General features: G+C 41.7%; 1 protein-coding gene across 15 annotated transcripts in view; it reads right to left on the bottom strand.

Moving 5' to 3' along the window:
• Positions 1-25,793, bottom strand: part of TENM1 (teneurin transmembrane protein 1) — a 1,415,133-nt gene that overhangs the window by 262,604 nt on the left and 1,126,736 nt on the right. The window contains exon 1 of one of the 15 annotated variants that reach the window (XM_048862949.2): positions 1,705-1,842. The exons of the other annotated variants lie outside the window; for them this stretch is intronic. Within the exon in view, the coding sequence (XP_048718906.2) occupies positions 1,705-1,813 (109 nt within the window). The 5' untranslated portion in view covers positions 1,814-1,842. Of the gene's footprint in view, positions 1-1,704; positions 1,843-25,793 lie in introns of those variants that run through there. 15 annotated transcript variants of the gene reach the window in all.

Genomic DNA, 25,793 nt, shown 5'->3' with positions numbered 1-25,793 from the left:
TAATGTTTTCTGTGTAATGCTTCTACCTGAAGAATAAATGTGCTTGTTTAGAAAGGCATGTGTGGTAAATTAAAACTGTGGGTATTAAACTGTTCATAACCTCTGAGAAGAAAAATAAAGCCACACAGACACAGGCCTGTTTAGGCAGTCTTTCTTCCTGGGTAACTCACAGTGCAAGCAGAGAACTGTACAGCCTGAAAAAAACCCAGTCATGAGGGACTGGGACAAGGATCTGCCCAAAAGAAGTGATGGCTGGAAAGACAGAAGTCTGAAAGTAGGTGCTCTTGGTGGACTGTCGAGGGGGAATATAGGTGCAGTTGCCCAGAACTGTACCAAGATTCACTTACAGGAAATCTTTAGGTCCAAATCTAGACTCTTGGGGTAAAATTCCAGTCACTGGATAGGTTTGTGGGGGGAGTCAAGGAGGAAGGAATCCTTCTAAACCCCCAGTTCATGGAATGCCTGCAAAGCATTGTGTGGCAACCGCTGCAGCCCTAATTCAGCCCCATTACATTAGGTGATGGAAGAAGAGGGGAGGAATCTCTGATACCACCTCTGCTTCTGCAGGCTGGTGCACAGGAAGCCATACAGAAAACAAGGATGTACACATCCCTTGATTGCCATCCTTCTCATGCAAAGAAACCGCATTAGTCCCACTATGTCTGTGGAGGAAAGACTGGTATCATTGTTTGGGACATCTGAACAGGGCAAAATTCATTCAGTGTAGAAACACCTGCAATTTGGTAGCACAAATATGATTATACTACTGCATCATTTTGCATGGAAACAGTGCTGTGCACTAAAGAGTGCCGTGCACCGTTTCTGCAAAGGTAGCTTTTAGTGCACGAGGCACCAAGCTAAGAAACCACAGAAACTGTGGCTGACAGTTATGGTATTGATCAGGCTTCAAGAATTAACAGAGTAAAAAGGTCTGGGAAGTTTATCCATTTACCAATTAATCTCTCTTCAGATGATCTTTTGAGTGTGACAGCACAGTGTATATTGCTTTCATCTTCATTGTGAAGCACAATTTCTTTTTTGTTTGATTTTTCCAAAGCTTGGTGAAGACGGAACTCAGAGTTGGTCTACACCAAAAAGTTACATTGGCATAGCTTCATCTCTCAGGGTTGTGAAAAATCCCCCCTTCACCCCCAAGAAACATAGTTAAGCTAACATAACTCCCAGTGTAGATTGCACTAGGTTGACTGCTGCTCAGGGAGGTGGATTTGATACAGTGATGGGAAAACCCCTCCCACTGCTATAATGAATACCTCTATCTACACTGCTACACGACAGCAGCACAACTGCAGCGAAGTCTAAACATAAACAGTCTTAAATTTCTGTAGTTTTCATTTACAAAATTAAACAAGTCATAGTTTTCCTACAAAGGCATATAGTTTTCTTTAAAAGATCAGGCCTTACGGATGCAAATTTCTTAAGATGTTAGTCAAGGAGGACTATGGGCTCCTAGTATAACACCAATGAACGGGCCAGTCTAGCGTTAAAGTAAATTATCTTTGTCCATGCCAGCGCTGACAATGTAAAATCATCTGGAACATTTCTGGCTAAGATGAAGTAAACAATGAGCTCAATGCTGCCTTCATTTACACTTGTTCGCAGTGTTGCTGGAGCTGTGTTGGTCCCAGGACATAGAACTCTATGTAAGCTTGAAGTTGGCCCAATAAAAGACATTACCTTACTCACCTTGTCTGTCTTCATTTACACTGTCAACCTCATACAGGGTTGCTGCTATGCAGGGGAAGGGAACAAGCTGCTTCCCAAGACTTTGCAACAGCCAGGTGCACCTGCCCATTGTTATCTCCCGAGTGCAAAGAGCTCCTTGGGATGCTAGCAACCCTAAAAGCGGAGAAGAGAAGCAGGGAGAAGGTGGGACTATGGCAGTGTCTCCCTCCACACTGGCAAGGGAGGCTGACTGGGGGTAAATTGCAACCATTTAAGGTGTATAACAGCAGGCACATTCCTCTTCTCATAAACTCTTCTGGTGCAATGCAGTAGCTTGTTTCCCTGGTTTGTGTCAGGCAAAACTGAAAGGGGCTGCACAGTTTAGCTGAGAGCGGAATTTGGTTTAATGTTTCTAGAGTGCTTTGAACATGAGAAAGCACCATAGAACTGCTAAGTCTTATTAAGTTTGGCTGCAGAGAATGCAAGGTGACACTTTCCCTAGCCTTGCAACCATTATTCTCCAAAATATTTCAATGCATAAACAAATAATTAGGCTAGTCAGAGAACACTTAAAACCATAGAAAAAATATACAGAAATTTGAAAGCAGGATATGAATCACAGAGGAAAATTCTTCCTCACCAATATCTTGGCAGTAGCCTTAAATTAAGGAGGGGGAAGCACTGCCTTGTTTGAATCACATTTACAACTTTGCATGTCAATTTGCCTAGGTAATTAAAGATGTCACCAGCTTCCACTGCTTTTGACATCTATTTGTCAAACTATGTATTTATGGGAACACCATCCTCTCCTCATCTGACCAGAAATAAGGTGAGGAAAATATAGGTTAGATACTGCCAAGAAGAACTTGCACTGACTTCACTGGAAGTTGTATATGAGTAACTGAGGACAGAATTTAAAATTCAGTTTTACATAAAGGAGTCGTAACTTGTCAACATGTTAATTACCTTTCATAAGACCACATAAGGCATGAACACTCCATGCTATTACCATTCTATCCATCCAGTTGTACTGGTGGTCATGTTACAAAGATGGACTAATTCTACCACGTAATCAATAAAAGCTGGAGACTTGGTAACCTGCCTTCTTGTCGAGCAGTATTGTTTTCTTAACTCATACAATACATTAGAGAGAAAGGCAGCATGGAAGACTGAAGAATAACACTTTAGCTTTTCAAGAGAGAGTATTTTTCTTAAAATTTAATGGGTTGTATTCAAATGCAGTACAAAAGAGAATGGTGTCTCGTTCAGGCTGGGCACAGTGACCTGCCCTAGTTTGTAGCAGAACAAAAGCATGAAAGCAAATGATAAAGCTTGATTTTGTAATACAGTATTTCATGAAGGAACTAATTAAACAAGCTGCACTCAAATGCAGCACTACAAATGAAATAAATATTTCCAGGAAGGTACTAGATGATAGTGCTAAGGTAAATTATTTTAATATCTTTTTCTCTTTTCCCAACATTTAGGGACAAAAGCTTCTCTCCTGTTACCTCGTCCTAAGTAGTTTTTCAAATCAAGTCCATGTTCACACTCATGCTGTCAGTGATAATGGATCTTGTGTCAAAGAAGACGAGAGTAAAGGACCTGATAATAAGTGCAATTATACAACATCAAAAGTGGTAGATCAAAGTAGATTTCCTTTATTCCGCTTTGTACAGCCACTTCACAGCTTTTCACTGTTCTTGTCATATGGTCCTGACAGGATATATTAATTTTCTCCATTATCATAGCAACAAGAATGGCACACTTCAGCAAGCAGCTGACAAACACAGATCTTCATTATTACTCTGTCTTAGTTTTATTCACTTTATTTATAAAAACACTTTTTTAAAATTCCTGCCCCGAGATACTTAAAAACAATGATAGTCATCAAATGGCTGACAATTTTGTGATGAAGGACAACTCATGGACAGTATCAGAGGGGTAGCCGTGTTAGTCTGGATCTGTAAAATCGGCAAAGAATCCTGTAGCAACTTGTAGACTAACAGACCTATTGGAGAATAAGCTTTCGTGGGTGAATACCCACTTTGTCGGATGCATGTACTGGGGCTATCATGATGTCACTACATGCATCTGACGAAGTGGGTATTCACCCATGAAAGCTTATTCTCCAATAGGTCTGTTGGTCTATAAGGTGCCACAGGACTCTTTGCAACTGATGGACAAAGTCTCAATTTTCAAACAAGCACCTTTGTGCCTTCCCCCATGCTTCCCCCAAACATAGAATCATAGAATCATAGAATATCAGGGTTGGAAGGGACCTCAGGAGGTCATCTAGTCCAACCCCCTGCTCAAAGCAGGACCAATCCCCAATTAAATCATCCCAGCCAGGGCTTTGTCAAGCCTGACCTTAAAAACTTCTAAGGAAGGAGATTCCACCACCTCCCTAGGTAACGCATTCCAGTGTTTCACCACCATCCTAGTGAAAAAGTTTTTCCTAATATCCCACCTAAACCTCCCCCACTGCAACTTGAGACCATTACTCCTTGTCCTGTCCTCTTCCACCACTGAGAATAGTCTAGAACCATCCTCTCTGGAACCACCTCTCAGGTAGTTGAAAGCAGCTATCAAATCCCCCCTCATTCTTCTCTTCTGCAGACTAAACAATCCCAGTTCCCTCAGCCTCTCCTCATAAGTCATGTGTTCCAGACCCCTAATCATTTTTGTTGCCCTTCGCTGGACTCTCTCCAATTTATCCACATCCTTCTTGTAGTGTGGGGCCCAAAACTGGACACAGTACTCCAGATGAGGCCTCACCAATGTCGAATAGAGGGGGACGATCACGTCCCTCAATCTGCTCGCTATGCCCCTACTTATACATCCCAAAATGCCATTGGCCTTCTTGCAAAGCTACCTTATTATCCAACATCTGCAAAGCTACCTCATTATCCAACTTCAAAACCCTCCTATGTCATGATGCTTACAAAAACTTGACAACAGTTAGGCTGCTGGTGTACAGAGACCACTGCCTGTCACGCTGACCAATATTGTCTCTATTTCCTTGTTTTCCCCCCTCTGTCTGTAGCCACCTGTTGTCTTTTTTCTTATACTTAGATTGTAAAGTCCTTGGGGCAAGGACCATTTTTATTTGTTCTGTGTTTACACAGCAAAAAGCACAATGGGATCCTGGTCCATGACTAGGACTCCTCGGTGCTACTATAAAATAAACAAATAATAATAATCTCCCCCAGTATTACCTACCTCCAGAAAATACCAAAAGCTTACTGAAAACAACATGCAAATCCCATCAGCAGACCTTGAAAACTTTAATCTACATATGCTTACTTTAATTTCCCTATAGGAAAGTAATCACTTTCTGGAATATGTTTATTTCCATAATTTGTATGAAATTTAGAATGTGCATTAGTATACACTGGTAAATTCCATCCTAGAAGATTAGAGCATTAGAGTTAAGCAAGCTAGCTTGTTTCACTTCCTCTTCTCTATCCACATGGGTAACGTGACTCAATTCTTGGCACAGCTGCTTGGGTTGACCATCGCGGTGATTGTTAGAAGTGAGTTTCTAAGATCAAATGTGCCCGGTGAGAACATAATTTTATGGCATTTCCCAGTGGGGAAAAATATGGATAGAAGCTTTGAGCTGGTGGTCCTTATCAATAAATTATGATCAACTTTACAAGGTTACAAGCTTGCAAGACTGTTTATTTCTATGTTATCCAGAAAATATTGCAATTGGTATTAGTCGCAAGTAAATGGATAAAGGGCTGAAACCAAGGAAAGCAAAATCAGAATCAAACAAATTGCACAAAACATGAAACAATAAACTAATGTAAAAATAAAAGGCCTGGAGCCAGACACACAGCTGGAGTAAACTGTTGTAGCTCCATCAAAGTAGAACTATATCAATTTATACCAACTCAAGATATGGTTCAAGGTACTTTAATATCCAATACCCTTTCTGTCATCATTCTTGCTATACTATACAGGAGTAACTTCATAAACCAAATTCTACTCTCATGCCCATATAAATATAGAGCAACATGACTGAGGTCAACGGAATTACACTGGTACAATACACTCTAAATCCAAGATAACAGAGAATTTGGCTTCACAGGTAGTCAAAGAGGTATCACAGTTCACTAATGTCATAAATATAAAGGGAAGGGTAAACCCCTTTGAAATCCCTCCTGGCCAGGGGAAAGCTCCTCTCACCTGTACAGGGTTAAGAAGCTAAAGGTAACCTCGCTGGCACCTGACCAAAATGACCAATGAGGAGACAAGATACTTTCAAAAGCTGGGAGGAGGGAGAGAAACAAAGGGTCTGTGTGTCTGTCATATGCTGGTTTCTGCCGGGGATAGACCAGGAATGGAGTCTTAGAACTTTTAGTAAGTAATCTAGCCAGGTACGTGTTAGATTATGATTTCTTTAAATGGCTGAGAAAAGAACTGTGCTGAATAGAATAACTATTTCTGACTGTGTATCTTTTTTGTAACTTAAGGTTTTGCCTAGAGGGGTTCTCTATGTTTTTGAATCTAATTACCCTGTAAGATATCTACCATCCTGATTTTACAGGGGGGATTTCTTTATTTCTATTTACTTCTATTTTTATTAAAAGTCGTCTTGTAAGAAACTGAATGCTTTTTCATTGTTCTCAGATCCAAGGGTTTGGGTCTGTGGTCACCTATGCAAATTGGTGAGGCTTTTTATCCAACATTTCCCAGGAAAGGGGGGGTGCAAGTGTTGGGAGGATTGTTCATTGTTCTTAAGATCCAAGGGTCTGGGTCTGTAGTCACCTAGGCAAATTGGTGAGGCTTTTTACCAAACCTTGTCCAGGAAGTGGGGTGCAAGGTTTTGGGAAGTATTTTGGGGGGAAAGACGCGTCCAAACAGCTCTTCCCCAGTAACCAGTATTAGTTTGGTGGTGGTAGCGGCCAATCCAAGGACGACGGGTGGAATATTTTGTACCTTGGGGAAGTTTTGACCTAAGCTGGTAAAGATAAGCTTAGGAGGTTTTTCATGCAGGTCCCCACATCTGTACCCTAGAGTTCAGAGTGGGGGAGGAACCTTGACAACTAATATGATTGATTGTGACAAACTACTGCATAATTAGAGAGAAAGCAAAGCACAACACTATGCTACCATCTCTAAGAAAAAGTATCATGAATATTAGTATAAAAGTGAATGCAGCAGTTTCATATCAGATGAACATTATGGTGATGATGTGTAAAAGTGATTTACATCTTCATTATTTCTAGACATAACAATCACTATTGCTTTGTAGAATAATTTCCTAATATTTAAGTTATGGTTAATACAATTAGAGCAGAATGCACCTTGGACAGAGAGATTGTAACCCCACGGATATTGTATGTACAGTAATTAGTTCTATGACAACAGCAAATTATTTTTAATTTTAAAGCTGAAGGATATTATCCATAAATATTGTGGTTGAGGGTAATAGTTTTGTTCTTTCCAGCATTAAAAAAAGACAGCTCAAATGATGTATTAAAATATCCACACTGATTCTTATCAATATTTAAAATTAATGGAATGCTAATCAAAAATAGGACTAGACTTTTGAGCTACTAATAATAAATGAATAATAACTAGTACTAATGAAATAAATATATTTTATAAAGAACCTGAATCATTAAAGCACATGGGGTTCTGTACAAGGTAATAAAAATACATTTAAATGCAATAGGAAACAGAACAGAAAAAACCTATCTTGGAATTCAAGCAAACACAGATTGTTACCAAGAAATGTTGCTCCAGCCACGCAGAAGACTGACTGTCTGCCTAGGAATTAGAACCAAAGGGCTAAATTCTCAGCTGTAGTAAATCAACACCTCCATGAACTTTGACTGGACTACTCTAATTTATCCATGCAGGTCCTAAACCATTTCACCTATGGTTTTCAGTTAGCATTAAGACCTACAGTAGTATATGGAATACGTATACACAAGAAATGAGAAACTGCAACTTTAGGGAAGCTGTGAAGAATCCATTTAAGTGTGGGCAACTGGTTTGTTTCAAATAGAAAAATCGTTTGAAGCTCTTGGTTTAAAATATTCAACAATTTTGAGGCCAAAGTGATTTTAAAAGACTCCAGGCAGTAAAGTTCTCGAATACAAGAAAAAGGGCCCAAATAGTTTAGTTGTTCACTGATGCATGGAGATGTTCCACATAGCACGGAATAATTCTGCTAGAAAGGTATCTCATACTGCAAGCTTCCCTACTGAACCTCTCAACTTTCAGAGACACACTCACAAGTGAGATACCCAGCTGTGTATAGCAGAATGGGGGAAGGATTGCTGCAAATGTGAATAGCCAGCTGCATCTACACATGCAAAATACACCAATCAGTGGGCAACTGATTCCTATACAAACTCCAGCCATTGGCAATAGTGCTGCTTAAACAAGAATAAGGACAAACAGCAGCCAAGTCCACATATTTTAAGACATAGGCCTGAAATGCTGCCACTCTGAATGGCCATTCATTGACAACTCAAATGGTCTAAAGCTGTGAGGCACGGAACACAGTGAAGGAATGCTCAGCATTGCCAACCCCAAGTGTTCAAAAATAATGAATAAACTCCTCAAAAATCATGAGAGTGGCTTAAAAATCATGAGGTTTTTCAATCACATTTTTTTTAATTTGCCCTGTGGTAGATAAGCCTTTAGGGGACACATTTCCAAGCTTTTCTTCACAACAAAGAGAACTAGAAACTTTTTCTTTAAATGAAAGCTGAGATTCTCAGCTAATCACATGCCTCTAGAAACTAGGGCCTCTGGAAACTAGGAAAACACAAAATATGATGAGACTCACAATAACACTGTAAGTGTTACCACTGGAAAAAGTATCTCTCTTATTACAATTGTAAGCAGGGTGTGAATGAATGCTTCCCTGACAGCTAGCTGGGAGGGGGAGATACTTGGATGTGTTTATGTAAACACAGTTTGCTACTGGTCTGCTTACATATTCAGCAGATACAGCAGTGTCAAAGTGATCAACTTTGGCTGGTGCTGGGTACAAATCATTTCAGTACTGAATGCAGGGGTAGTGAAATATGGTTACGAATGTTGTAATTATTGTAGGAATATAGGAAAGCAAGACTGTGCTTAACCTGTCCCAAATGAGGGGGCCACCCTCAGTTGAAAGAAACTCATTAAGCCAGGGGCTTGAATGTCAGAGACCTGTGAATGTCAGAGGAGTAGGGACAGGTATCCCCAGCCAGGAGGCTGCATATCCTCAAGGGTCTTCCCTAGACTGGTTTCACCTGTTCCTCCCCACTGTTCAAAGAATAGAGCTAAATAGGCTTAATTAGGAGCCTCTTTGTTATGTTAAATACCCAACCTGAGCTGAAATCCGTTGTGGTAGGACTGGTTTCAGAGTAACAGCCGTGTTAGTCTGTATTCGCAAAAAGAAAAGGAGTACTTGTGGCACCTTAGAGACTAACCAATTTATTTGAGCATGAGCTTTCGTGAGCTACAGCTCACTTCATCGGATGTTTCTGCCCTGCCTGTTAAGAGCTAAAAATCACAGATATGAAATCACTTGAGATGGGGCAGTGTTTCTGCCCAGCCTGCAAAGAGTTGAAAATTACTAAGACACTGATGTGCAAAGGTCACAGCAGAGAGGCAGGTGGCAGCAGGTGACTGACAGTCAGCTGGTGAACGAGTGACTGGTGTGGCAGACAGGCGCGATGAGCGGCCAGCAGGGCGGCTGGTGGAGAGGCACAGCGAGAGGGGTGAGCAGGCATTGGCAGAAGCAGCGAGCAGGTGACCAGCACAGAGGAGCAGTGAGTGCCCGAGCAGCGGCACAAGTAAGGTACCTCTTTACCTCACCTGGATTGGGGTGGGGTGGGGTGGGGTGGGGGGAGAAATGAACTCTGCAGATGCACCTCTGAACTCTGGGTCTGCATTGACCAAGGACAGCAACTGTGAGTGGTGTGCAGAGAAGGGTCGGGCACGTGAAAGGGACTTCTGGGTTGCTGGACTTAAAGGGAAAAGGACACTACCCAACCCACTTGGGGGTGAGTCTTTTACTCATGGTTTATGTTTATGAACCCTGGTTGCGGTGCTTTCACAAATTAACACCGAGTTACTTCCCTCATTTAATTAAAAGTTTCTTTTCTACACTCAGACTCTGTGCTTGCAAGTGGGAAAATATTGCCTCTCAGAGGAGCCAAGGGGTGGTATGTAAATTTCCCAGGTTACTGGGTGGGGGTTCGAGCCAGTTCTGTGTTGTATCAATGGAAAGGAACCCCTAGATAATGAACCCGGCCCTGGTTGCTGCTGGCTACACCTGGCAGAAGGGTTACACAACCATGCAGCAGCTACTGCTTGGACAAACATAATGAAATTAGGGATGGTTGCATTTTCACATTCACTGCAATTTGCCTAAGGTGGTTTGATGGATCCAGTAACCAACTACTCTGTCCTGCAACACTTGCAATAACACCTTGTGTAATTTAGTGAAGGGCACAGCTATGATAACTGCCATCTTTACTGGCACCCTCACACGCATGGTTAAAATTGGGAGTGGGGGATGTATAACACCTGTTTAGGTCATTTTCTAAATTACCTAAATTATGGGTATGGTACAGGAATGAGTTTGGAGTAATGGGTCTGGAGCCAGGACATGCCTTTTCTTGGCCCTTTTGCCTCTCTTCACAACCAAGAATTACTAATCATCTGTGTGTAGGGTGACCAGCTAGCAAGTGTAAAAAATCGGACAGGGGATAGGGGGTAATAGGTGCCTATATGAGAAAAAGCCCCCAAAATAGGGACTGTCCCTATAAAGTCGGGACATCTGGACACCTTATCTGTGTGAGTGTTGAATGGGGACTAGCATTTACTCCTTTGCAGGAAAACGTGAAACACTGCACATATGGACTGCCTATAGAAATATGCAAGGTTTCTTCCTGTGTACCTCAGTGGTGAACTGAGGGTTCAGAGTCTTGCTCTCTCCCACTCCCCCTTGACCCTCCTCAAAAAAGTGCAACAATCTTGCATAATTTAGAATAACCTTGAGGCTGTTCTATGTTGCTCCTTGGGACTGGACTGACAGCTTGATTCTCTTTCAACCACAGTCAATTTTCTTGAAATACAGATAACAAATAATAAGCATTGAGTTGGTTTGTTTTGTTAAATATTTAGAATCTTTTTCTTTAGCTAAGAGATGCAAGGAGTGCTCTTGAATATTTAGGCTCATTTCACTGACTCACTTAAAACCAGTTTATTGGTCTTAATTTGCCCCATGGCATCTAACATCAAGGATGTGATTTTTGTTTGTTTGAAGAGATAACCCCTAAAAACAGAAAATAAGCAGCGCAATACCTTCCCCTGTAGAACCACTGCTCAAACCTACAGATAGTAGAACAAACTTATTTGTGGGTGGTAATTGCTTGCTGAGACTAAGAAGCCATTTCTAACAGGGAACTCATATCCCTAGTTCCTTTCAGTGCTTTTGGTATCAGATTAAATATTAATTTGAAGTACAACTGTGCAACTCAGCTACCGCGAGTCCCTGCTTATGAACTGTGGTCTAACACTTTTTCATTTCAAAGTATATACTGCACTACTTTTCCACATGGGATCACATACTCAAGTAGATGGAAGACCACATGACCTCAGTATTAAATTTAGTTAGCTTTTCTTTAAAGTCAATTTATCTTATCCTTAAAAAAACGTTCTCCTTTAGCAGTCATGATACAAAATTGTCTTGAGCACCAGGATTTTCAGAACAGGACGAGATGCAAAAAGCAATGAAAAATGAATATGATGTGCTTTATTGGCTAACACTTACTATTACATTAAATACAGAGCACCCGAAGAAACCAGTTAAAAAGATTTTGTGTGAATCTGAGCCTACTAGCTGAGCCAAAAGGCAAGCAGAAAAATTCTTGAGTTCAAGATGCATTATACAAGGGAGAATACAATTATTATGAAACATACAGATCTTAACTGACTGTTGCATACCACTACAAATTCTAACAATCTGCTTGAGCTAGATTTCATTGCCTTTTTCCTTGTGGGGATATGGAACTATGAACTACCAATTTCTCAGCTACTTAAAACAACTTTCTTCACAGCAGAGTCCTGAAAGTTTGCATGATGATAAGGGCTTCTTGTTGTGCAGAAGGTGAGATGTGATTTGTGAGACCAGCAGTATAAAGGAAAGAGCCTAGTACCAAAGTTAACAAATAAGTTTCCATCCCATCCTTATGTTGTACTATCTTAAGGAATCGGAATTTTTTTCTTTCTAAAGAGCTAAAATAATATCAGAGTACTGCTGGATGAGACTAACTCACCCTCTGTGACAGTGGGCTCCCAATACTTTTGGTGTCAAACATGATGGTGGTATCTGGCAAAATGGTAATGGACAATAAAAGGATCAGAAATCACAGAAGTGTAGGACTGGAAGGGACCTCCAGAGGTCATCTTGTCCAATCCCCTGCACTCAAGGCAGGAGTAATGTAATAACTAGACCATTACAACTATTCTTGCATAGAAGCCTGTCAGTGGGGGATGGAAAGGAGGAGACTGCAAGATCTCCACAAGGGAGGAGAAGGGGGATTTCTATAGGGAGTTGGGATTGTTCCAGAGGGTCCCCAAAATTAAAGGGGACATGGGAGTGATGGGCCCAGGAAAGGCTGCCAGCAGCTCTGAGCTGCAGGGGGCATGGTTCTTGGTGACTCTGGGTCAGATTTGCTCTGCAAGTTCCTATAAAGGGCAAAAAGAAGGAATTCTGGCCCTGGCCCTCCTGGAACCTGGTTGAGAGGGCAGAGAGAAGTGTGTGTGCAGGGAGGGGATTCATTAGCTGTTGTCTCCAAAGAGCTCTTGCTCAGATGGGGGAGGGAGTAACTTTATTGACTGCTACCATCACAATTTGCTATGGGTTCTGCTCTGTGACAATGTGCTGCTCCTGCCTGGTACAGCTGTACCAAATATGATGGGGCGGGGGAGGTTGCCTGTCACAGTTTGCTACCTCTCACCTTCCCCATCTCTCTAGGCCAGGGGTAGAAAATTGTGACAGATGGGGTACACGTGCCACAATTTGCTACCTCTCACCTTGCCCTACAAATGTTCTTTTCAACAATTTATACAGCATTTGGCAATCATTTGCGGATGATATTAAACTGGGAGGAGTGGTAGATACGCTGGAGGGGAGGGATAGGATACAGAAGGACCTAGACAAATTGGAGGATTGGGCCAAAAGAAATCTGATGAGGTTCAATAAGGATAAGTGCAGGGTCCTGCACTTAGGACGGAAGAACCCAATGCACAGCTACAGACTAGGGACCGAATGGCTAGGCAGCAGTTCTGCAGAAAAGGACTTAGGGGTGACAGTGGACGAGAAGCTGGATATGAGTCAGCAGTGTGCCCTTGTTGCCAAGAAGGCCAATGGCATTTTGGGATGTATACGTAGGGGCATAGCGAGCAGATCAAGGGACGTGATTGTTCCCCTCTATTCGACATTGGTGAGGCCTCATCTGGAGTACTGTGTCCAGTTTTGGGCCCCACACTACAAGAAGGATGTGGATAAATTGGAGAGAGTCCAGCGAAGGGCAACAAAAATGATTAGGGGTCTAGAACACATGACTTATGAGGAGAGGCTGAGGGAGCTGGGACTGTTTAGCCTGCAGAAGAGAAGAATGAGGGGGGATTTGATAGCTGCTTTCAACTACCTGAAAGGGGGTTCCAAAGAGGATGGCTCTAGACTGTTCTCAATGGTAGCAGATGACAGAACGAGGAGTAATGGTCTCAAGTTGCAGTGGGGGAGGTTTAGATTGGATATTAGGAAAAACTTTTTCACTAAGAGGGTGGTGAAACACTGGAATGCGTTTCCTAGGGAGGTGGTAGAATCTCCTTCCTTAGAGGTTTTTAAGGTCAGGCTTGACAAAGCCCTGGCTGGGATGATTTAACTGGGAATTGGTCCTGCTTCGAGCAGGGGGTTGGACTAGATGACCTTCAGGGGTCCCTTCCAACCCTGATATTCTATGATTCTATGATTCTAAGTGTTTCCCAAACCGTGAACTATTACAATGATGCACAGGGAAAAATCTAGGAGTATCTTTCTTCTAAAATCCAGTGAGACTTGGTCAGATCATGCTTTCAAGTCCTTGAAATGGGACAGATTGTACTCCATAGGTGCAGGGGCTCTTCTATGCACAAGGTGGTTACAGTGGTCTCCATAGCACATTTCCCTCTCAGATAATGCAGAGGCCTCCCATGTTGGCTGCAGACCAGGTGATTTGGGGACAGGAGCGGGTAGGGGATAGTGTGACTGCATATTGGTTCTCCTCTCTGGCCCCACCTAAATTAGTTGAAAAAGATAATACAGTGTGGGGCTATGTAGCCCCCTTCAGTTGTCTCAAGGCCAACAACAGTTGGGAGAATGGGGTTCTCTGTTAGTGTGTTTCCAATGGAGGTGAGCTACCAGAGAGCTTGAGCCTGTCGATGGGTGCCAAAGCTAGTGTAAAGGTACAAGGCTCTGTGAAGATCACCTGGGTGTGCAGGGGATACGTGATGTTTGGGGACAGGCCCAATAGCCTTTAGATAAGTATTTTTCACAGTTTAATTCACATACTATGATGAAAATTTGACTTCAGCTCCTTTTATGACAAACTTATCCAGATCATTTGTAGCTATTTATCTTCGTGTATGTAACATCTCAGAAGAAAATGGCAGCTCAAAGTCCTATTGTAATTAAGGCTGAAAGTTATACCAGATGCCTAGAAAGAAGCTATAGTAGTAAAACGGGATGAGGAAGGAGAGAAGAAAGCATGGGTGATACAACTGCGTTCCCATAGATTTTAATGGGTTTTTAAATCATAATTGGCACTAATTGCACTATTTACATGTTAATGAACAACACCTGGCGTCAGCTGGATATAAAGAGCCTGATAATGCTTTTCTCTCTCCTCATTGACAAGGAATTGAACATGTGCAGTTTTATAGAGATGGGTTTGCCAAAAATAAGGCACTGATAATTAGCAGGACAATGTGAAAGTAATTTATGTTGTTTCACAATTTCCAAACAAATACAAACTTTCCTGGTTGATTTAACTAACTGTAGATTAATACAGAGCTAGCCTTAAACTGAAGTATTGTCAAAATATAGATACAAGGTAGAAAGTAGTAAATAGGGGTGACGAAGCTCAAATAACTACTTGTCTCTTGACTTTAAAAATGTCACAGATACCTTTGGGATGAAATAGAAAGTAGAAAATAATCCTGAGTGAATGGATAAAATATGATTTATTCTTATAATAAATGACTTGATCCTGTAGTTTCTACCATGAAAAACTCACATAATACTTCAGTAGTGGGAGTGAAGTAGTAAGGATCAAGCCCAAAATTTGTATACAACTGGTTTCCCATTGAAAAACATCTTTTCTTTTGGATTGGCCTGGACCAGTTAAAATAGACTTCAGTTCTTCAATTTGCTTAACCAGTCATCCATTTCCAAATTTCTCCATTTGTTTACATCATGTAACTCATTTGAAGATGTATTTCCTCATCAAAAGTATAGATGGCATACAAGCAGCGCACTCAAACAAGTTCACTAATGATTACTAATGACTACACATCTCTGGTACCTATTGCTGAACTCTGGAATCTAGTCTTTCTATCAATCATCTAGTGTCTTCAGAAATGCATAAGTAATACACATGTTGCCAAGTTGTAATGAATATAGAATCCATTCTAGTTAAGATTTGCATTATGAATCCAAGCCTGAAAGATACTGGCAGCCTCCTGAGGATCAGAGAAAATAAAATCTTCTGTATTTGATCCAAGGCACTATCTGACTCACTCTTCTGAGCCACATTCCACACTCATTCTACCCAGATTTATACAGCGAACACGAACAGAAAAACAACACTGAGGTTTAAGTTTCACTTTTGTACTGCTTAAAACTTTTAAAAGTATCCGTTCTGATGATAAATACAAACAAAACATAGTTTTAATATACTGGTATCCTTAGCTCATTTTTATAAGTGTTTCTTAAATTGTTGAATATTTTTATAATGTTCTAATTAGATTTTTCCAAAAAAGACTAGATATTATTACATTTTAAATGACTATTGTCCTATAACATAGTTGTCAGAAAAATTATGCGCAAAAGCTTAATTATTCAATACCAATTTTTGGAATACACTATCATTAAGAGTACATAACCTTTAATACTTTAGAGAGAGATTTTCACATAAGAAGAGGTTACTCACTTTGTGCTATAACTGGAATTCTTTGACATGTGTCCCCTTGTGGGTGCTCCACTCCAGATGCGCCTGTGCCCTACATCTTTGATCAGAGATTTTTGGAAGTTGTAGCCATTCAGCCAGACCATGCACCCCACACTTCCTCATGCCCCACACCAAGGCTATATGGAGCTGTGTGGGCAAACAACCCTCAGTTCCTTCTCCACTGCAAAGTCCCACAACGGCACCTCTGAAGCAGAGGGGGAAGGAGGGTGAGTAGTGGAGCACCCACACGAGGGGACATCCCAAAGGTGCACCAGGTGAGTAACCTTTCCTTCTTCATGTATTGTCCCTGGGAGTGTTCCACTTCAGGTGACTCCCAAGCAGTACCTCCCTAAGGAGGTGGGAGGTTTGGAGCAACATCCAATGCAGAAGAGATGCCTGATCTCCCTGCATCTGATCTTGCCGTAGGCACCGGGGCATAAGAATTAGAAATGGTATCAACAGAGGACGAAGTTGCCTCTCTACTGACATCTGCAATCGGTAGGTCCTTAAATAAGGCTATAGAGGTAGACAGTGCTCTTGTAGAAAATTCTATTGCTGTTGAAGGGGGTTGGATGTGAGCTGTGTTGTAACAAGTCTTAATACAACCAGAGATCCACTTTGACAATCTCTGTTTTGAAATGATCAAACCCTTGTTTCTGTCCAAAATGGACACAAATACTCTAGTAGATTTTCTAAATGATTTGTTCCTGTCTAGGTAGAAGGCTAATGTCCTCCTAACATCTTGAGTATAGAATTTGTTTTTTTGAGTAATTCAATGAGGTTTTGGGAAGATAACCAGGAGATGAATGGTTTGATTAATGTGGAATTCTGAGGACACTTTAGGTAAGAATCTTGAATGAGCTTGTACCAAACTTTCTCTCTGATGAATACCATAAATGGGGGTGTCTGCCTTTAAAGCCCCAAATTCTCTTACTCTTTGGGCAAAAGAGATCACTACCAGAAAGGCTGTCTTCATAGTTAAATCAAATAATGAGCACATACCTAGTGGCTGAAACAGATCCTTCATAAGGCAATTCAGGTCCCAGATACAAGTAGGGTCTCTGATTTGTGGGCAGATATTCAACAAACCTCTTAGGAATCTTGCTGTAGTTGGGTAAGTGAAGAGAGAAAAACACCCTATGGCTGTGTGAAAGGCTGTAATTGCCACTAAATGAACCCTAATGGAATTTACAGAAAGACCTGATGTCTTCAATTCCAAAAAGTAATTCAATACTGTAGGAAAAGAAGAGTGAGTTGGCAAAATCTGATGACTGTTATACCAAAGATAATATTGTTTCCATTTCTGGTGGTAAGTATTTCTTGTAGATGGTTTTCTACTATTAAATAAAATTTGTTGTACCTCTGAGGAACATGATCTCTCTATTTCTGAAAGCCACTGAAGACCTATGTTTGGAGCCTCAGAATCCGCAAGCGGGGTGAAGTGTTTGACTGACACCTTGAGTCAGTAGATGAGGACTGATTAGTAGCTTCCATGAAGGACAAGAGCTAAGTCTGATTAGATACGGATACCAGACTTGTCTTGGCCATGTTGGTGCCATCAGTATGACTCTGATCCAACTTTGTTGAGACCCTTTAATAGTAACCATATCAGTGGATACGCACAGAGAAGGCCCTTCATCCAAGAGATGAGAAATGTGTGTCCTAGAGATAGGGGATTGAGACCCCCTCTGGAGCAATACCTTTTGCATTTGCTGCTGTGGCACACAGATCAACTTCTGTGTACCCTAAGCTAAGAATATCATGTGGAGGATTCTGGAGTTCAGTTCTGATTTGTAATTTAGAAAGAAAAGTCTGCTGAGATCTTTTGCCATGGTGTTTTGAATACCTGGAAGATAAGAAGCTGAAATGACGATGTGGCTGGTTATGCATCAGTTCCAGAGTTTTATCACGTTGGCACAGAGAGATGGGGAACCAGCTCCTCTCTGACAGTTATAATATATGCATGCCACATTATATGTAAGTGTAGGCAAGTATTTTGACCACTCTCAATTACAAAAGGTTTATGTGGAGAAGCTGCTCTTGTAGCAACCATTTGACTTGCATTTTGTGAGGTCCCAGATGTGCCCCTCAACCCAGAAGTAAAGTGTCTGATGTTATCACTATGGTAGGGGGAATCTGAATGAATGGAACACCTGCATATATCTTGGTCGGGTCCTTTCACCAGTTGTATTCCACCACGTAGTAACTTGCCTAGACTGTATTTACTTGGGTTGTAAACCACTCAGAGCCATGACTATAGACCTCAGAGATGTAACCTGGTATGCTGCACTACAAAGATTCAAGCTGACATGTCCTAGAAATTGAAGGCAATCTCTTTCTGTAATTTGAGGACTGCCTTGAGATGAGATTCACTAATGCAAGAAATCTTTTGGGAAAAGAGGTACACTGTGCTTATCACCATATACAGGGTAGCTCTTCTGAAGTCTAAATGGAGTAGTAGAGTCAAAATGGATCTGAGGTTTATTTGAAGCTTGAGGATATGAAACAGAGAACATGTGATCTTTACTGATCCAACACTTCCTGATATGACCTGCTCTTTACCAGCCAATCACCTAGATAGAGGAAAATTATTACACCCAAATGACATAGGTGGGCAGCAGCTTCTGTAAGAATCTTTGAGAACACACTTGGTACCAAAGATGGTCTGAAAGGAAGCACCCTGTATTGATTGTGTTCATTATTGATCGGAAACAAAGAAACCTCTTATGTGATGGGTGAATAGCGACATGAAAAGTGTGTGTGTGTCTTGTAGGTCAAGAGTCGCAAACTAATTTCCTAATTCTAATGAAGGAATTATTGCTGCAAGGGTCACCATTCTGAATTTTTGCTGTTTTACATATCTGAGACGTGAGATCTAAAATTGGTCTTTATTCTCCATTCTTTTTGGGTATCAGGAAGTACTTTGAATAGAATCCCCTTCCTCTATGTTGCACAGAAACTGGTTCTCTTGCTCCTAAACACTGAAGTGAGGCAACCTATTGATCTACTAATTGATCATGAGAAGTGTCCCTAAAAAGAAAGAGAGAATGGGTAGGAGAGATAGCTTTGAAATGGATAGTGTAACCAGATGTTATGGCTTCTAAAACCTATTTTTTCAATGTTATATGTTCCCATGCAACCTGAAAATGAAAGAGGTGGTATCTAAAAAGAGGGCAGGGGGTAAGATGCTGCAGCTGTTATATCCGATTGAATGGATAGTTGAGATTCTCCACTAAGTCATTAAAATTGTAGCTTGAAGAACCTGGATGGTTGGGAAGATATAGTTGTAGCTGATGGAGATTTCTTTTTTGAATATCTTGGTCTCTTGGCTAGGGGTTCGGCGGGGTCTATAATAAGTCCTCAAAGAGCTTGTGAATGCCAAAGGGGAGGTCTTCAGTGGTACTCTGAACCTCTCTTGGAAAGGCTGACATCTGCAGCCAAGATGCCTTTCTCAAGGATATAGTCTCGTGGATATAGTCTGTCCTGCAATATCTGACGCATCTAAGGAGGCCTGGAGTGATGTCTTTGCTAGAAGGTGACCCTCTTGAATAGTGGCTTTAAACTAGTAACGATGTGTTTTCTCTGGCAGATGCTCAAGAAAGGAATTAAATTTGTTATAATATAAATAGTTATGTTTCGCCATGAATGCCTGATGGTTCACTATGCTAAACTGAAGTATGGCTGAAGCATACGATTTGTGGCCAAGAAGATAGAGCCTCTTATGGTTCTTAGTGTATGGGGTGGACTTTGAGCAACGTTGCCTAGCTAATTCATTAATGGCCACCATTACTAGGGAGTTCAGGGCTTAGTGAGAATAGAAACTCCAGTTTCCTGGCCAGAACACCATACCTTTTATCCACTCTTTCGCAGTACGCGGGGTTGTAGCTGGGGTTTGCCAAACAATCTTAGAGGACTCCATAAGTCTTTTGAACCTCCTCTAAGGGAATCTGAAGCATGTCAGGAATTCACATCACCAGTACCTGAAACTATCTGAAGTCATCTGCCATAGAAGGTGTTGGATGCATGACAGATTAATTCATAAGAGGCGTCACCTCCTTATCTGCCCTTGCTTCTTGCTCCTCAAATGTCTCTTCCTCTGGCATAAGTAGTGGTAAAAGGGGTTGTGGAGAATGGGCCCTTCTCTGTTCCCTCTGGTGGTGTGAAGACCTCTTAGCAAATTATTGGCAATAAAATGCTCAAAGATCCCAGCAAGACCACTGGGGAAGGAGAGAGGAGAAGGCATCCACCTGTGTTCCTGCCATGTGGGTGACACTTTGAGATTTCTTCCTGTAAAACACCAGTATACGAGGGAGAACTGTGTGCCTAGAATAGACAGGAATGCTGCCCCAAAATCTGAGAATCTGAAAAGTCTTCTGAAGTGGACATTTACAGGGATATTGCTCAAAGAAGAACACAGTCCATATTAATTTTAAAAAAAACGTGCTTAGTGTGACTACAGAGAATTTTATCTAACCATAGTATACTCAAAATAAAAGCAAATACATAAGACATAAGTATAACAATAAAATACACTGTAGAGGAACTTGCTATGATAGCTCTTCAAACAAAGGACAGAAGAGGAGGATTTGTTTAAAAAAAGAGAGACAAACATAACAGCTGGAGGAAGGATTGCCATGTTTAAAATAGAAGAGATTTATTTCAAATCAGAAATGCCATTTTAACAAAAACATAGTTTAATCCGGGCTTAAAGGCATATTTTAAGGATAAGCAGGCCTGCAAATCATGATATACGTGAAAGCAAAAGGTACAGAATTTAGAAATAAAAAGGGCTCATTTATTTCTTGTACTGAATTACTAGGAGATGGTGATATCTGCAAATTGGTTTTAAGGTCCAATAACAAGATAAAAAATAGGCCACAGATGTTAGAGGGAGAGAAGTGTGTAAAATCAACTGGAATAGGTGAAGCGGTTATAGAAGCTATCAACATTATTTTAAAGAATGAAGAGGTATGAGGTTGACAAGCAGGTCATAGACATACCCCACAGACAATGTGAGTGAAATTCACTACGCTGTTGCACAACCAGAGTAATAAGGCTTTCTGTGGGGATCTCCATAGAAACTGGAATTCACTTTCCCAATCTGCAAGGCAACAGGGCCGTCACTCAGATCCTCTTAGGCTAATGGTCCAGAATCCACATGACAGAAGAGCAGCAGGTGCTGCTTCACATTCTCTATCCAGTGATTTTAAACCAGCTGTATGTTGTTGACCCAGCCTGCTTCAAGCACCCATATACACAGAATTATTTGAAGCCAGAGGTCCCCAATGGGGGGCGGGCCACCCTAAGGGGTACAGAGAACATTTGGGGGGTTTGCAGCTGGGGCCCAGGCCAGCCCCCACGGAGGTGGGGAGGGAGAGCCACATGGCTCCGGTCCTGGTCCCAGCTGCCAGGCCCACTCCCGGCCCTGCGCCCAGGGATCTGGCTCTAGGCTCCGCCCCCAGCTATGGCCCCAGCCTCGGCCCCCTTATCCCTGTCCGTATCCCCCCTCCCAGAGCTGGGGCCCTGGTCCTAGCCCCGGCTCCACGGGATAGGAAGGCATGGACGAGGGAAAGGGGGTGCATGAGGTAAAAAGTTTGGGGATCACTTGGCTTTACACAATGCACTGGTGATATAGAGACACAGCTGCACATGTACTCTGCCAGCACCCCCACTCCTGAATTTCACCGAAGGTTAGTAAAATCTGCTTGGGGCCTAATCACCTGAATTGTGGCCCCAATGGAGGGCATTGTCCCCTTGCTCCAGGAATTTCTGAAAAATCTTCTACTGGGTTGTCAAGGTTCCTCCCCCACTCTGAACTCTAGGGTACAGATGTGGGGACCTGCATGAAAAACCTCCTAAGCTTATCTTTACCAGCTTAGGTCAAAACTTCCCCAAGGTACAAAATATTCCACCCGTCGTCCTTGGATTGGCCGCTACCACCACCAAACTAATACTGGTTACTGGGGAAGAGCTGTTTGGACGCGTCTTTCCCCCCAAAATACTTCCCAAAACCTTGCACCCCACTTCCTGGACAAGGTTTGGTAAAAAGCCTCACCAATTTGCCTAGGTGACTACAGACCCAGACCCTTGGATCTTAAGAACAATGAACAATCCTCCCAACACTTGCACCCCCCCTTTCCTGGGAAATGTTGGATAAAAAGCCTCACCAATTTGCATAGGTGACCACAGACCCAAACCCTTGGATCTGAGAACAATGAAAAGGCATTCAGTTTTCTTACAAGAAGACTTTTAATAAAAATAGAAGTAAATAGAAATAAAGAAATCCCCCCTGTAAAATCAGGATGGTAGATATCTTACAGGGTAATTAGATTCAAAAACATAGAGAATCCCTCTAGGCAAAACCTTAAGTTACAAAAAAGATACACAGACAGAAATAGTTATTCTATTCAGCACAATTCTTTTCTCCGCCATTTAAAGAAATCATAATCTAACACATACCTAGCTAGATTACTTACTAAAAGTTCTAAGACTCCATTCCTGGTCTATCCCCAACAAAGACAGACTATAGACAGACACACAGACCCTTTGTTTCTCTCCCTCCTCCCAGCTTTTGAAAGTATCTTGTCTCCTCATTGGTCATTTTGATCAGGTGCCAGCGAGGTTACCTTTAGCTTCTTAACCCTTTACAGGTGAGAGGAGCTTTCCCCTGGCCAGGAGGGATTTCAAAGGGGTTTACCCTTCCCTTTATATTTATGACATGGGTCTAGAATATTTCTTGCGTGGAGAGAAAGAAAAGGGCAGGACCAAGGAAACACACCTCCCACTAACTGTGCAGTAATATGCAAAAAAATTAAGGAGTATCAACAGGGTGACAAACCAACCCCAGTTCATATATCACATACATAGGCAAATGAATGGTAGACTTTGTACTGCAATTCATAGCAGATGCAAAAATGCAAGTACAATTATTGCAGGACCAGAACTGCAATGACAAAAATACTCAGTTCTGATGGCCCATATAGTGTATGTATATTTTAGTGGCACCCTCTTGTCTTTTCTGCTTCAATATGAAACTCCTCCTACTTGCCTTTAAAATGATAATGAACAGTTTCCTCACTTACATCTCAGCCCTTGTTTTCTCCCCTGTCCTTCTCACAAGTAAATATGTCCCCCCCCAACACACACAGCTCAAAATTTTATCTCATCATGTATTCTGTGTACACATCCTTTTTTTCTTTTCTTCTTTAAGTTTCTCTGTAGGATATCAGTAAGTGAAATACCTTAACACATCAGAAAGTTAATACAACGAAAAACAATGTGTCTGTACACACACAGACTTTAGTTATAGAAAATAAAAAATAAAAAAATATAAGGGATATAAATCCTCATGCTTCAGAATGTAGCCCCATCAGGTAGTGGCAGGCTTTAAAAGAAACTTTCCCTACAGGCAGGTCATTCTACAATTGTCCTTTATGTGATTTATTGTACTTTCCCCTAGCGATTGCAGAGAGAGGATACTGAATTAGATGAATCATTCATTTGACCTGGTATATACAGTATTTTTTATGTTCCTATATGAAAAAGAACTAATTTGGGTAGAGAAGATGGACAAAACAAGAGCAAAAATGAAATGGAGGGTTTAAAATAATTTGCTTTAGCATTCATTTATGTGTCAGAAGATTTGAATTACCTCCTTCACAGTCAACCAGACAACTTTTACTGAGGGGATGGGGAAGAAACCTAAGGCTTTCCAAAATGTGGGCTGTTTTCCATTGCGTTCCAGATTTGGAAAGAGACAAATACATTATGAGGGATGAGAAGCAACATTTTCAAGTCTAACTGACAGAAAAGATGACTCAAGGTTGTGAAGAGCCAGTCAGGTGAAAATGACAAATTTGATTGTCAGCAGAAAAAAATATATTTAAGGCTATGAAACAAACTGGCAAAAGGCAGGAAATTCAGCGAAGGTTGACACTGTACAACTTATCTCATTGTAACTCACACCTGACAACTTTAGGACCTAAAACAGATTGAATGGGGCGAATTAAGGAAATACTTCCACCCCAAACATCTGAATGTCTTGCTTTTTGTCAATTTACATCACAATCATACTATGTAAATTACATTTTAAAAATTTAATTTCCTTTAACATATTTTGTAGAAAGTTAAAATCGTGTTTTATTAACAGTCACTGAAATATTGATTTCCTAAGTTTAGTCATCTCCTGGCAAATACAAGAGCTGAGCTAGCATACTCCAGAAAGGAACACAGCAGACTATGGTCATCCCATTTGTGAGGTCTGACAACCTTTGCAGAACCTGAGCCAAGTTTCATGCTAACCGGGCACAGGTTCAAGGCCATGGGCTCCTCTTCACAGGATCCCACTTCACAACAAGAAGGCCTACCAGATCTCCCACTTGCTTGTGCCTTTCAGTGCCTCTACCCATTTCCCTCACTTACTGATGTTTCAGGGGGTGGCCAGCTAAATCCCTTTTTCCTGCTTGTACTTTCAGGGGGAAGAATATGGGTCCCTTCATCCCATCGCTTCTCTGACTCCAGGAAGCACCTGCCTAAGGTTTCCCTAGTTACTGCATTGTCCATTCTGTAGCCTTATCTATAGTTTTCACAATGTCATTAGCAACATTAGAAGCCCTAGTGTAGACAGCTTGCTGGCTGCCAACACCATTTTCAGCACTCTGCCATCTAACCCTGCTGGCAGCAAATCTAGCAGACATGGAGCTAAGAATGGTGTCGGCAGCCAGCAGGCTGTCTAGGGCTCCCAATGGCTGCAAAGTTGGGAAAGGCCCCAAACAAAGATGTGCAGTGGCAGCCATAGAAGATACAGGAGTCTTTGCTACCCAGGGATGATGAAAACGGGTGTTAATTGGGAAACAAAGAGAACTGGGAAAGAGATATAGTCGTGAAAGGGTTTCAGGTCACTCAATCTCCCCAGGAGCTAATAAAAGGTAAAGTGAGATGAGGATTAAGCAGAATTTCATTTTCAGTCTTTTGGGTTCATTCTAACTCTCAAACTTCAAATTAAAATTCAGAGTGAGAATTCCAGAAAACCAAGGCTGAACAGAATAGTTACAGAAACCTCTGTGAATTATCACCACTGCTTAATTACTTAAGTACTAAGGCCTGGATCCATAACAGGCTTTGCAAATGGGATCCATGTGGGGCATGTGTGGGGAAGATCAACCCCTCCTTCCATTCCCAAGTAAAAGATGTGCCATGGCTCCTATTATACCTAATAGGATCATAGAATCATAGAATATCAGGGTTGGAAGGGACCTCAGGAGGTCATCTAGTCCAACCCCCTGCTCAAAGCAGGACCAATCTCCAACTAAATCATCCCAGACAGGGCTTTGTCAAGCCTGACCTTAAAAACTTCTAAGGAAGGAGATTCCACCACCTCCCTAGGTAACGCATTCCAGTGTTTCACCACCATCCTAGTGAAAAAGTTTTTCCTAATATTCAACCTAAACCTCCCCCACTGCAACTTGAGACCATTACTCCTTGTTCTGTCATCTACTGTCACTGAGAACAGTCTAGATCCATCCTCTTTGGGACCCCCTTTCAGGTAGCTGAAAGCAGCTATCAAATCCCCCCTCATTCTTCTCTTTCGCAGACTAAACAATCCCAGTTCCCTCAGCCTCTCCTCATAAGTCATGTGTTCCAGTCCCCTAATCATTTTTATTGCCCTCCGCTGGACATTTTCCAATTTTTCCACAACCTTCTTGTAGTATGGGGCCCAAAACTGGACACAGTACTCCAGATGGGGCCTCACCAATGTCAAATAGAGGGGAATGACCACGTCCCTCGATCTGCTGGCAATGCCCCTACTTGTACAGCCCAAAATGCCATTGGCCTTCTTGGCAACAACGGCACACTGTTGACTCATATTCAGCTTCT

The sequence above is a fragment of the Caretta caretta genome, chromosome 9 (assembly GCF_965140235.1).
Source record: "Caretta caretta isolate rCarCar2 chromosome 9, rCarCar1.hap1, whole genome shotgun sequence".
NCBI classification, from domain to species: Eukaryota; Metazoa; Chordata; order Testudines; family Cheloniidae; genus Caretta; species Caretta caretta.
This window is presented reverse-complemented; position numbering and strand designations above follow the sequence as displayed.